The 14,372-nt window shown below is 32.4% G+C and overlaps 1 protein-coding gene across 1 annotated transcript in view; it reads left to right on the top strand.

The window, feature by feature from the left end:
* Positions 1 to 14,372, top strand: part of LOC145246709 (tetratricopeptide repeat protein 21B-like) — a 1,013,541-nt gene that overhangs the window by 491,326 nt on the left and 507,843 nt on the right. The window contains exons 16-17 of the mRNA XM_080108443.1: positions 6,247 to 6,318; positions 8,623 to 8,743. Coding sequence (XP_079964569.1) covers positions 6,247 to 6,318; positions 8,623 to 8,743 — 193 coding nt within the window. The remainder of the gene's footprint in view (positions 1 to 6,246; positions 6,319 to 8,622; positions 8,744 to 14,372) is intronic.

The following is a 14,372-nucleotide window of genomic DNA, read 5'->3' as shown; positions in this document are numbered from 1 at the left end:
GTTCAGTTCGAACCTTGGACTCTGGAAGCGAGAGGGTTTTAAACAGAAAAAGATGTAAAGAGAGAAACTTTGAATTCCTGAATGCAAAGCCATTGACCGGTCAATTGGAAGGAATAAATGATCATCATGTTTTTTATAACTGCCGTCTCCTGTGTCCATCATTACAACGAGAAAAGGTATTGTCAATTTATATAAAGAACCATTTGAAAATTATCATCTAAAAAAATATATATGTTTAGAAAGTATATGTGTCATACTATTTATGTTATATAAACAGATCCATTTCATACAGAACTGTCAAAGCATAAATGCCAACCTCTCAATCTATCGGTCTATCTATCTAGATATGAAATCCTCTCTCAAAGTGTAATTATATGTACTCTCTCTCTCTCTCAATTATAAACTCTCTCTCTATTTATATATATCTCACTAATGTCTCCATGTCTTACAATATGAACACTTACAACATGAACTCTCCTAAGACTCTTATCCTTCTTAACATAAATACAAAAGAATTTACATTCATCATTGTAATAATAACACTACGTAACAGTTTTTCTAAAGATTTTGGCTGTGCATGGTTAATCTTTTATAGCAATATATAAATCATTTAGGTTCCTGTTCGAATGCCATTCAGTTTAAGTTTTAAATTAAATATTTTACTTACCTGACACCTGATTTATCTTTACATTTATTAGTTGCTTCTGGCTAGATTATCTTAGCATATGTACAAATAATTTATCTATTAACTAAGATGTCTCAATGACTTTTAAACCACAACTCTTTCAACATCATCCTTGTCTATCACATGATTAAATTAACCAGGCTATCTCAATATTTCATAAGAATCTTTCACTTAGCGATACAAGCACCAAAATTGGCACAAATCACGTTCAGAACATGCATTTTAAGGAAAGAACATTAGCCATGAAAAAATTCAAGATGGCTGTCAGTTTTCAAGATGGCTGCAGAAGCAAACCTAACAAATTTCAATTTTGGTGTTCGTATCAAGTGAAAGATTGTTTCAGCAATCTGCCCTACTACAAGTTGCAATCTGTTTCTAAATTGCAAATGAAAAATCTTTTGATGGTTTTCGTTTTTTTTTTGTTTTTTTTTTGTTTAGATCAAATTTAAAAGATTAATTTGTATTGAAACTACCAAAATATTAATGTTTATCTATATGAATAAATGAGAAAGATTTTGCTATGAATGAAATGTTTATTAGTTTAAATTAATGCTTCAAGTAGTGAAATTAGCAAAGTGATAACCAGCCAAGAAAGCTTATTATACATTTGTACAATAATTTCTGGAAATATAATTTTATTTTCTTGTTCTGGTAGACGGAAGTAAATCTCTTGAATCAAACTAGCCTCCCTTGATCAATTTTATTTTAAAATTTATTCATTTATTTTTTGTAATATTCTCTTTTACAGTTGTTTGAATTCAAAGACATTTTTGTGGTGTGATAAATATATCTGATATTAATTGAACAAAAGATATATATATATATATATATATATATATATATATATATATATATATATATATATATATACTAGCAAAAGTACCCGTCGTTGACTGGGTTCAAAAACAGCCTACAGAAAATGGACTCTGATTTATGAAAGTATGATAGGTTATGAAAAGGAAGGGTTGTAAATAGATAGCTTCGAATTTGGGGGTATCAAAACCAAAGCAAAATATGATGAAAGTAAAAATAAAATAGATAAACCCCATAATTTATTATACCATACTTGTTGACACTGAAACACTTATCACAATATTCTGTGGATCTATATTAAAAAACCTTGTTCAACTTTGTGACATATTTCCATTCTATGGAGGTCAGGCGCGAACGAACACCCCCATAATTTTATTATACCATATTTCTTCAAACTGAAACATAATTATCACAGTATATTTACGCAGATAGATATGTAAAGTCTTTATTAAAGTTTGTGCCTATTTCTATTCTATGGAGGCTAGGCGCGAACGCAGACCCCACAATTTTATTATACCCTTTCTATTTAAGTTAAAATATACTTATCAAAGTATTATTATGTACATCTACATCAAAAACACTTGTAAACGTTTTTTTTTTTTCATTTTTAAATTTTTTATTTCCATATTTTGTGGACCAGGTGCGTACACAGACCCCACAATTTTAATAAATCATCATTATGCCAGATCAAACATACCCATTCCTGTGTCTCGATACATCTTCTATCATTATATGTGATCAGTTTTCTATAATAGTCAACCACATAGGAGCCTATTCGTGACCAGACACACACACACACACACACACACACACACACACACACACACACACACACACACACACACACACACACAGACGTTCAGCTTTATATTATATATATATATATATCCTGAACTTTTGAGATGAGGATATATTATTCATATCATTTGAATTCTTTAGACTACTGTTCTCACCATGAATCTTATTTTCACAACGTTTCAGTTGATGTAATGTCCAAGCTTCAGTCACAATGAGCCGTGGTGTAGTGGATACAATATTTGATAAGATTCAGTTCTAAGTTAGAATCTTCAGGAGGTTGAAAGTTCAATCCTCAGTGAGGACAACGCTCAAAATGGATTTGCAAATTACTTAGGACTTTTACTCAGTCATGTCTGATGAAATGAAAATATATTTACCCCGTGGATTAAATAGAGTTCTGTTCGAAATTCCATGCAGATTCTCGAGTTTGACAGGATACATTTGAAGAAGGTAAGAGGTTACATTGACCAAAACGTTGTGAAAATAACATTCTAGATGAGAACAATAATCTGAAGAATCCAAATATTCCAGATTGTCTATTCAGGTTGCTGAAGTAATATCTTGTAAACCAATGTTACCTACGACGGATTTTTAATAATCAGGCAATTATCCTATTTGAGTTACACTTTTGATTTATTAAGTTTACTTTAAACTATTTTTGCTCAGTTGCTTTCTTGATTCTTTTGTAATATATATATTTTCATGCTAGATATAGACTAAACCTCAGGAAACTATATGGAAGTGAATAATGTATATAAAAATTACAATTCATGCCACATCTATAATGCACTCATCGCCACAAAGTCTTTTTCGTTTTTGTTTGTTGTAAACATAAATAAGGTTGAACAGGGAAACTCTGAACCCCTTGCCCTGTTCATCAAGCATGTTAGGATCGTTCCAAAAGTAACCCCTATATTTTTTCATTCAGAAAGTTGAAGCGCTACAAAGACGAGTCATACCATTAAAACGAGCGAGCTTTTGTGCCCCAGAATTAATTTTTCTACATAGTCACCACCATTCTCAATGTATTTTTGTCAGCAATGAACGATGGTCTTGCATGAAAGTCCAGAGTGCGCTTTGTTATATGTGTGTCCTTCCAAAAACCTATTTTTTTAACTTAAAAAGTTAAAGAGCTTCGAAGATGGGAGTGGTACCATTAAAACGAGCGAACTTTAGTGCTTCAGAATTTAATTTTCTACATAATCTCATAGTGCTTAATAGTGCTTAATTTAATTTAATACATAATCTACATTAATAGTGCTTAATTTAATTTTCTACATAATCTCATAGTGCTTAATAGTGCTTCAGAATTTAATTTTCTACATAATCTCATAGTGCTTAATAGTGCTTAATTTAATTTAATACATAATCTACATTAATAGTGCTTAATTTAATTTTCTACATAATCTCATAGTGCTTAATAGTGCTTCAGAATTTAATTTTCTACATAATCTCATAGTGCTTAATAGTGCTTAATTTAATTTAATACATAATCTACATTAATAGTGCTTAATTTAATTTTCTACATAATCTCATAGTGCTTAATAGTGCTTCAGAATTTAATTTTCTACATAATCTCATAGTGCTTAATAGTGCTTCAGAATTTAATTTTCTACATAATCTCATAGTGCTTAATAGTGCTTCAGAATTTAATTTTCTACATAATCTCATAGTGCTTAATAGTGCTTCAGAATTTAATTTTCTACATAATTCTCAATGCATTTTTGCCAGGAATTCAATGACACATCTTTGCTTTTGATGCACAGCTCTATCAGGGGTAGCTTTCTTAGAGTCTCACACTGTCAATATCTGCAATAGAGAGATGAAAATTTCAAGTGATGAAGGTAATTTGCAATCCTCTCTGATCCATTCGGTCATAATGAATAAATAGGAAGCATTACTTTTGGAACATCGCTTTTATATATATATATATATATATATATATACTGATGAGTCACCACTTATCAATGCCTGGCCACTTGAGATTCAAGAGACCATCAGTTGGACGATGATCACCATTACAAAAGAACCAGAAACAATGGATGAAATGGGCAGAGGATTACTTAAGAGAAATTAATTATACAAGAGGATGTTTACAATTAGATTTGAAGATGACTCTGCTGTAATCGGTTGATTAGCAAACTACCTTGATCCAAAGATGGGATGTTCTAGGAAAGAAATTTTGTTCATGGAAGTTTTGTTTGGATTTTGGTACTTAGAGAGTCATGGTAAAATTCTTTGTTACGGTTATAGCTAGACAATTTCTTGCTGTGAAAGTTTTACAGGGAGGGCTATCATGAATTGGATCTCAGTCAAGCTCCTACAATGAAAATAACAATGCAGTAGAGAGAGGCTAGCAACATCTTTTCTATGTGAGTGAAACTGTAAGGATGAGATCATCCCTCACTGGATTGTTAATTTTGACGTATGAGGTTCTATACTAGATATATATATAAAAAAGGTATTTAGTCTTTGAGTTTGTTTTGTTTTTAATTTCATACAAATGTACTTTATGTTCTTGGTTTTGTATTGGAATGCCTCCAATAAGTATCAAAAATCGATAATCGAAAAATCTGATTAAAGAAGGGATAGTCCAATTTTTACCAAACTTAACACACTTGTACAGCCTAACATTACAAATGCATTTAAGAAGTTTTCTTACTGTACAAGCAAGAAGGCTGGCAAATAAAATCAACAGTAGCTTTTTTGATAAGGTAGGGACACATTCGAAATAAATGTTTCCATTTAGAACACAATTAAACCATGATACTTGACTTGCATTTTATACTTTAATGCAAGCTATTATATAAAACTAATTTTATAAAATTAACAGTAGATTCTGTACAGTGCAATGTAGATGAGAATGTATTGTAGACCAAGTCACTGTAGGGAGGCATGTGAAGCTTCCTCCTGGTGCACTGTGGTGGGTCCCCGACTAGAGACAATGGATTTAATTGGAAAATGGGTTATTTCACCGATTTTGATGACAATAAAAATATGGAAGTGTGAAACATTCGTTGATCATCATTCAATTCCGAGCTACATCGGGTTTCCCTGCTAATGTGTCTGTGTATGTACATATATTAAATGTGCTTCTATCCTGTCAGAAAAAAGTGAGTAAAAAAATTAATTTCAATTATAGAATTACATCAGTAATTTTATTTTTCATATCTAAATTATCCTTTCTGATAAACTAAAACAAAACAAAAAAGTTGCACCAATGATATTTTCCTTTCCAACAAGCTAAGTCTGAGCTAGTTGTCTGACTTACTATTTGCTTTCTCGCTTCCCTTCAACATATTATGCAAGAAAATAAATAGCAAGTCAAACAAGCAGCTCAAGCTTAGACTGCCGCCTGAAATGAATTCTGGATGAAAAAAATGTCAAATATGTTTTTTTTTTAATTTTTTAATTTTTTTTTTTTTTTAGATCATCAAAAATGAAAATAATTTATGTATAAAAAATTAACTTACTGATGTAATTCTATAACTGTTTAATAAATATTAGTACAAAAAATTTAGGGAAGCATAATTTTTTTTTTCTGCCATTTTTGGCAGAGAGTTTATCCGAGTGTACAACTAAATGAGCCTCAAGTGTGATGAAGTATGCATGCTTTTTTTAATTCTAACAAATCTCTCACGATCTTTTTCACTGTTGTTTTCAAGAAATTCCTTTGCATGATTCCAACTGATAAATTTTCTCTTTCTATAACGCGTTTGACATTTCCCAGCAGTCAATGCTACATGATACTTTTGTTTGTCCTTTGATGAAAAAAATAATGTATTCAAGAATGTAGGGTGTATGGCATTAACAACAACTTATTGAAATGACTTTTCCTTTTTCAGCTCACTTGAAGATAGTTTTGTGTGCAGATCAAGCAATTCACCGCCTTCAGTTTGACATTGATTCATTGCTCTTATTTAATTTTTTTATTTATTTATTTTTGACAGATCCATTTGCATTTGAATAATTTCAAGCTGGCTGCACAATCCTTGGAATTTGGACTCAGTCATAATTTCCAGGTATGGGGCCCTTTGACTTATTTCATTATTGGCTGATACAACTTTGGTAAAAAAAAAAAAGCAAAAAAAAAAAAAAAGCCCAGATACAAAGAAGCAGAAATATTATTGTCTGCCAAAAAAAGAGTCTATCATGCATGTGTGCACAATGTGAATGGGTATGAAAGTTAAACGTGGTGAGTTATGGTTGAGGACATGTGTTGCATGGAAAGAAATGATATACAATATACAGTGGATGTTTAATGCGAGTCCTAAAAACATCTGATAACCTCAAAGGAAGATTATATATGAACAACAGATGTTTGCTGAACAGGAGACTTCATTTGGTTTGGTTACATTTAAAGAATTGATGAATTCTTTGGTTAGTAGATGTAGAATAGTTGAGGCTGCGGAATAAGTTGGTAAGCGAAGGGCAAAGCAAACATGGGAGAAAGTGACAATGATGGATTTGAGAAAAAAAGAGGTATAAATAAAGATCTGGCCAGAGATAAGTTAATTTGGAAGTTCATTTCTAAAAACTGTCCAACACATGCCAGCATAAAATACAAGATAAACTCAATATGATTATGATCTCAGATATTTGTTTCACATTGTCTTTTGAACTTATATTGTTTTGTTTTTTATCAATTATTTTAAAACTAGCAGTTCAGCTCGGCTTTGCTCAGGCCCTATTGTTCATAACTTCATGTGCATATATATATAATTAAAAAGTTTGACTCATGTCCAGGTAACCTACATATAAAATTTCAAGTGTTTTGACCCAAAATTGGCAGAGTTTGGTAGAGTCTGCAAAGGTCAACTCTTTCAACTTTGACCTCTTGGCAGTCAAATTTTTGCCCAAAAACTGATTAAAAAGTTTACTGCATGTCTGAATACTCTTTATGTAAAATTTCAAATGTTTAGACCCCAAATTGGCTAAATAGTTTGCTAGAGACTGCAAACATCAAATCGTTTGAACTTTGACCCCTTAGCAGCCAAATTTTCGGCCAAAAACTTATTAAAAAGCTTGCCCTATGTCTGAATACACTATGTGTAAAATTTCAAATGTTTAGACCAAAAATTGACTGAGAGGTCAAAGTTTTAAATTTTGACCTCTTAAGATTTATTGTTTTGGACTCAAATCAAATTAAAATGTTTGATCCATGTCCAAGTAACCTACATCTGAAATTTCAAGTGTTTAGACCCAAAATTGGCGGAGGAGTTTGGTAGAGTTTTAAAGGTCAAATCGTTGAACTTTGACCCCTTGACAGCTAAACTTCTGGCCGAAAACCGATTAAAAATATTTTCCCAAATCTCAATACCCCTTATGTCAAATTTCGAGTCTGCAAACTGAAAATTGATAAAGTAATTTGGTAAGGAAATGTACGCACACACACACACACACACACACACACACACACACACACACACACACACACACAAACAATTTCACTTTTATAGATATTTATGTAGATTAGAATTTGAAAAGTAAAGTTTGATTATTTTTTACGTCATTAAAATGCTAATTGAACCAAATTATTGTAAAACTGTAAGTAATTTTGTTAATATTCATTTAATCTTTATAAAACTTGGATGTAAATAGTGTCCAAAAGGTTTTTTTCATATTATGAGGATTTGCTAAGAATATTAATGCCATAAATGATTTTCAATTCAACAGTTTAAATGTTTTCAAATTCCTTTAATATTTTTAAGATCATGAAGTGATTCTATTTTTTTTTTTTTTACAACTATTAAATATTGAAAGAATAAGAAGTGTACCATAAACGACCAGGAATATACAACAATAAATTACTGATGAAGAAGGCAAATAATTTGGTTTGACCCACCTTTTTCACAAAGTGTAAAAATAAGCATCCTTCAAAGTCATTTAGGATCACTTTAATAAAAGTAGAATTGAAGAAACTCATTTGCATCTTTAATTAAATATTGAATTATTGAATTTTACATGGTGTACCACAAAATACATTTGCAAATAGGATTTCTATTTAAAGTACATCTTTGTCATTGATTAAAGTGAATAACATCCTAAATAATTTTATTTTCATGGCAATGCAACACTCACTGGCCTACAAGTGGTTAGTTTTCTGTGGTGGAATTATGAGTGATGACTTTTCTCAGGACACTTGTGTATGTGCTGCTATAGTTTGAGATGTAGTGTATACTAATGAGAAGCCAGATTAATCTGATTGCGGTGAGAGCTACGTCATATAAACAATTGATAGACTGTAAACAAGATTAGCTAAACAAACTGTGTTTCGGATTCTTTAGTGACTGATTAATTTCTTTATTTTTATTTTCTGTATTTAGGTACGTGAGCATCCAGTCTACCACTTGATTCGAGCTCAAATTCAAAAGAAACAAAATGAATTGACTGATGCCATCCAGACATTACAGTATGCTATGGGGCTTCCTGGAATGAAAACATCAGGTGAGTGCATAGACCGACTGCATCATTTTTGTATTCTTTCTCTATTTTACAAAAATTACAGTCCTGAGGTTATGTCATTTTATATATGATATGACTATCAGCTCCTGGTGGGTTGAGTTGGCACATTCCAATCATTTAGCCATATCACAATATTACTCTATTGCAGCCTCGGTGTTGGTTCATCCTGAATGGCAACACAGAGCATTCCCTTTGCCAGCGTTGTGATCTGGTTAGAAAATCCTATGATGGTTTGATTTGACAAACTTCACTAAATGATGTTAAACTACATCTGATAATGAGGTTTCAGTCCAGGAATTCTTGTCACATAATGTTAGTATCTGTTAAGGCTCCAATTATGCTTTATAAATAATCCAAGACTTTTTTGAGTGTTGGTGATGGTGTCTGCATCTGTTACCATCTTGATGCAAGCCATCACATGGTAAATCCAGATTGCATCTCCACTAATAATCACAGTAACATTTGGCAACCTGAAGAAGCCAGGAACTCAAAAGTGGTCACAAATGCCTCAAAATTGCAAAAAATTACACTTTTTACCCCACAACTTTTGCCCCATCCATTAGATTTATCTGAGACTTGGCAAAAATGTGAAGGCAACGTTGGCCCTTCACACTTCTCATATTCATTATTTCTTCACTATTTTTTGTGGTTTCACTTCACATGCAGCACCAGAGGGGGGGGACCACACATGCGCGGCTTGTTCAAAAATTTTAATTATTCAGACTGCTGTTCTGAAAATACAATTGCGAATTACATAGGATTTCTTCCTAATCATTGCTACCCCCGTGGATATAATAAAAGGATTTCATTCAAAATGCTGTGCAGATTCTGGAGTTCAACAAGATACACTTGAAGAAATTTGGAGCTTCCATTCACCGAAACATTGTGCAAATAACACTCAGGATGAGAGCATTAGTCCGAATACTACAAATTAGTGTTTACCTTAGATTTGAAGTTAAACAAAAACCTATTATTATTTTAAAAGGGTTTTTGCATGTTAAAATTAAATAGTATATCTTCAAATAAATTAATAATTAAGACCTTCCTAAGACCTTAAGACAGCTTCCTCTGTTGGATATATCACCTTTGTCATTTATCCCATGCATTGGTGACTATACTGAATTTCTCTTTTTACTGTAAATGGTTAACGATTTGGTAAGGATAGAGTCCAAATGTCTTGAGATCCTGGTGTATGGCATCCAACCACTTTTGTTTGACAATGCTCTTGGCTTTTTCCTCCCAGGCATCTCCATCTTGAATCTTTTTTTCCCAACGAACCGTAGTAAATAATTGATTTGGAATATATTATTTTTATGATTTGATTTTTTGTTTTTATAGCATACTATTGGGGGATACCCGGCCTTGCCCGAGTGTGGAGAGGTTTTAGGGTAAGGGTATTGATCAAATAGCAGTGAGTACCCATGCGAGTGCAAAAAAAAAAAGAAAGTAGTAAGCAGGCAGGCAGGCTCGAACCTGTAACGATTAGAGGACAAGAAAGTTAAAAAAAAAAAAAGTGAACAGTTTAGTTGCCACGGCCACCATTATATATGACGTCACTGCCGTTCAAATTAAGCTTAGTGACTGTAAGGTGTGAATGACTTTGCAAAAATATCGATGAAAAAGGTAACACCTCTTTGCGAAAAAGGGCCCAATTGATGGTCAAAGAATTAATCTTTTGGGCCAATTTTTGGATATTTGTCCTCTGAGAGACTGAGCTTTATAATGATGTCAATTTTGTCAGTCTTTGTTGCGTGTGTCAAAAATTGTAGCGAGACATATAATCATACACACGCACTAACAGATGTTTGAGATTTATATTGTACTAACGGGGGTGCCAACGTTGCCCGGGTGTTTTTCAGTGTAAAAGAAAAAGAAAGAAAATGTTTTGGTAGGAAGGTGAACTCTAACCAACGTTTAAAAAAGCAGGTGGTTAAATGAACGTCAACATGTGGTTTTTTAGATCAAACATCACGCCATAGTAGTAGAGAAAATGAAATCACAGTGCAAATTTTGTAACATAAAAGTCGCCGAAATAAAAGATATAAACGACCTCCTTTCGTAAACCGGACATATTATCATTTACGGAGTATATAAAAAGTTATAAGAATGAGTGACTCCCCTCCCCCCACACCGAAAAAAGCCTTTGACGGACATATGAAAAAATGGACACACACACAAACACACACACGTTTTCGCTTTTATATAATAGATTATAGTATAAAATATTTCTTGATTATTTAATCCTAAAATATGGATTGCAAATGATTTGTTGTATATGATTAATTGAACATAAGTTGCTTTTTAAAAAGTGTGGAAAATTTGGGTTCATACTTTTCCTAATGGTTTCAGCATGTAAAGAAACTGAATAAATATAGCATTTGAACATGGCATAGGCAACGTCATAGCCTTTAACGATATCCATTGAGCCAATCACACATTTTTATCATTTGCCAGTTAGCCAGCATTTATATAAAACAGATTTGCATAAATTGTGCTGCCTCTATGATTTGTGCATTTGAAATCCATAGATAATATTCTTCATACGTACAGGCTTTAGAAATATTTCAAATTGAAATTTCGGATTTGAAGTCAACTCTTTTATTTAAATTGAGATTTGTATATGGTTTTATAATTTCTCAAAAGATATGATATCAATTTCAAATTCTTATCATTCTTAACATAACTGACAATCCTTCTATTTTATGTATTTTCTTAATATATCACATACGTTAGCATCAGTTTTTTTTTTTTTTAAATTTAATTTAATTATCTAAAGGCTAATATAATTCAGTCTCAAAACATATATTGACAGGTAACACATCCTCTCTTCTCAATTTTCTGATTCTGATATACTAATGTAGCAGCTTCAACTTTATAACATATACTAGCCTGGGTATCCGGCATTGCCCAGGTATTAAAAGGTGTGTGTTGAGCAAAAAAAAAAAAAGTGTTAGTAGGTAGGCAGGCTCGAATCTGTATCACGAAGGAGGAAAAAAACGTGAAAAAAAAAAAAAGATGACGTATTTTCTGTTGCGTACATCGCCAAGGCAGAAGTGGCATAGGTTTAAATTAAGGCTAGACAATCGAAAAGAGGGGATGACTTTCGAAAATATCGGCGAAAAAAGCGGCCCCTCCCTGTAGAAAAGTGCCCAGTTCAGGGTGAAGGAATTAATGTTTTTTTGACAATTTTTTTATATTCGTTGTCCAAAGGGTTGAGCTACAAAATGATACCGATTTTGTGGAAATCCGTTGCCTCTGTCGAAACTTTTAGGCATACATACATACATACATACATACATACATACATACATACATACATTTAAACAGACAAGTGAGATTTATATTATAGATGGACATATGATGCATCCCGTTTTTTCTTCTCTTCCTTCCTTTTCTTTAGCTTCTACTTTTTCTTCAGCTACATGATGATGATGATGATGATGATACAGTAAAAAGTATACTGATCTATATTGTGCTTTCCTTCAGAATACAATCAAATAAACACAATATATTCAGTTTATAAAACATTTAGTTAATTGCAAGTTCTAGTTGTAATAACAGTCAGTTTTTTATGTAACATAAAAAAATCAAGTTGGTCAAAAATCAAGTTGATATTTTTTTTAGGTAGGTCAAAGAAAGATCCATTTGAAAAGATTTGGAGTAGTAGGATTGTTTTATGTTAAATTTACATAGCAAATTGAACACCCTTCTAAAAATTACTTTCTTTCATCTATACCCCTCCTCCTACTCCCCACCGACAGAATGCTTCACTAACCTGACCATTTAATGTTAAATTGATATAGTAATCAGGCTATTTCTTAACTTTCTGAATTTTTCAGATGAGAATTGATATTTTAAGTATTTGGACTACTGTTCTCATCTTGAGTGTCATTTTCATAACATTTTCGTGTTCAGGTGTGTCTTGTCAAACTCGGGAATCTTCCTGATGAATTCAGGAATCTGCAGAGATTTTTAAAAGGAACCCTTTATTTAATTTGCAGGGGTAGCATGCTCTTTTTTCATCAGTCATGACTGGATAGAAGTTCTAAATAGTTTACAATTGTATTTTTAGTGAAGCATGCATGCATATATATATATATATATATATATATATATATATATATATATATATATATATATTAATGGCCTGGCAAGGCCACAGAGGAGACAACTGAAGCTGGCCTGCAGGACACTATATATACAAATGTAGGCAAATTTTGCCATATTTTATTGGTTTGAAAATATAAGTTCTTTTTTCCCAATTGTCATAAAATTTTAACTGTAGAATAGTATTATAATCTTAAAAAAAGCCTGCAAATTTTCATGTAGTTTCATCCCATAGAACCAAAGATATTAGCATTTCAATATTCAATTTGACTACCAGTATGTGTGTGTGTGTGTGTGTGTATATAATATATATATATATATATGTATGTATGTATCACATTTTTTAGCAATTTTATAAGTTCCAAATCTCAGCGACTATTGATCAGAATTTAACAAATGAAGACTCGTTGGAAAGGTAATAATCTGACTTGTGTGGTGGGCTATGTGACATTTGCCCTTAAGATCACACATAAAGAGGATCATGCATCATCCAGGGTCTATTTTTTTTACAGCCATAAAATGTTTCAGTCAAAGTCATTTGTTTTCCTAACTTTGCATATGAATTACAAAATATCTGATATTTCCCCAAAACCTCTGGCCTTGATGGAGGGAAGACAAAGACTTGCTGCTATGGTTTCAAATGATCTAAAATAACAGCAAGGGAGACTTGATTCTAAATATTTTTCATATGTTATGTCTCTTGTCTTTGGTTTTCATACATAAAGTAAATTTCACAGTGTATAAGGATTATTTGATGCTGGAGATATTCATAATCGCAACCTATTTCCAAAAGAGGGGAGATATAGCATATGAGAAATATTTGGAATCAAGTCTCTCCTTGCTGTTATTTCAGATCATTTGAAACCATAGCAACAAGTTTTAGTCTCCCTTCTATAAAGGCCGGAGGTTAGAGGGAAAATATATATATGTATTTATTTTAATTGTGACTTTATCTATTATTTATAATAAACTAGCCTGGGTGCCTGGTGTTGCCCGGGTGTTTAGAGGTGTGTGTTGAGCAAAAAAAAAAAAAAAGTGATAGTAGCCAAGCAGGCTCAAACCGGTACCACAAAGGAGGACAAGAACGTGAAAAAAAAAAGGTGACATGTTTGTTGTTGCATCCATCACCAAACCGGAAGTGACGTAGGTTTAAATTAAGGCTAGGCAATCAAAAAGAGGACATGACTTTCAAAAATATCGGCGACAAAAGCGACCCCTCCCTGTAAAAACGTGCCCAGTTGAGGGTGAAAGAAATTAATGTTTTTGGCCAATTTTTTGATATTTGTTGTCTGAAGGGGCGAGCTTCAAAATGATATAAATCTCGTGAAAATCTGTCGCCTCTATCAAAAGTTTTAAGCAGACATACAAACATACATACATTTAAACAGACAGATTTATATTATAGACTAACCTCGGTGCCCGGCGTTGCCCGGGTGTTTGTAGGTGTGTGCTGAGCAAAAAAAAAAGTTGTAGTAGGCAGGCAGGCTCGAACTTGTACCATGAA

Source organism: Euprymna scolopes, chromosome 24 (assembly GCF_053919585.1).
Source record: "Euprymna scolopes isolate OS-2025 chromosome 24, ASM5391958v1, whole genome shotgun sequence".
In the NCBI taxonomy this organism is placed as follows: Eukaryota; Metazoa; Mollusca; class Cephalopoda; order Sepiida; family Sepiolidae; genus Euprymna; species Euprymna scolopes.
Note: the sequence above shows the minus strand (reverse complement) of the source record. Positions and strands in the feature narration are given on the sequence as shown.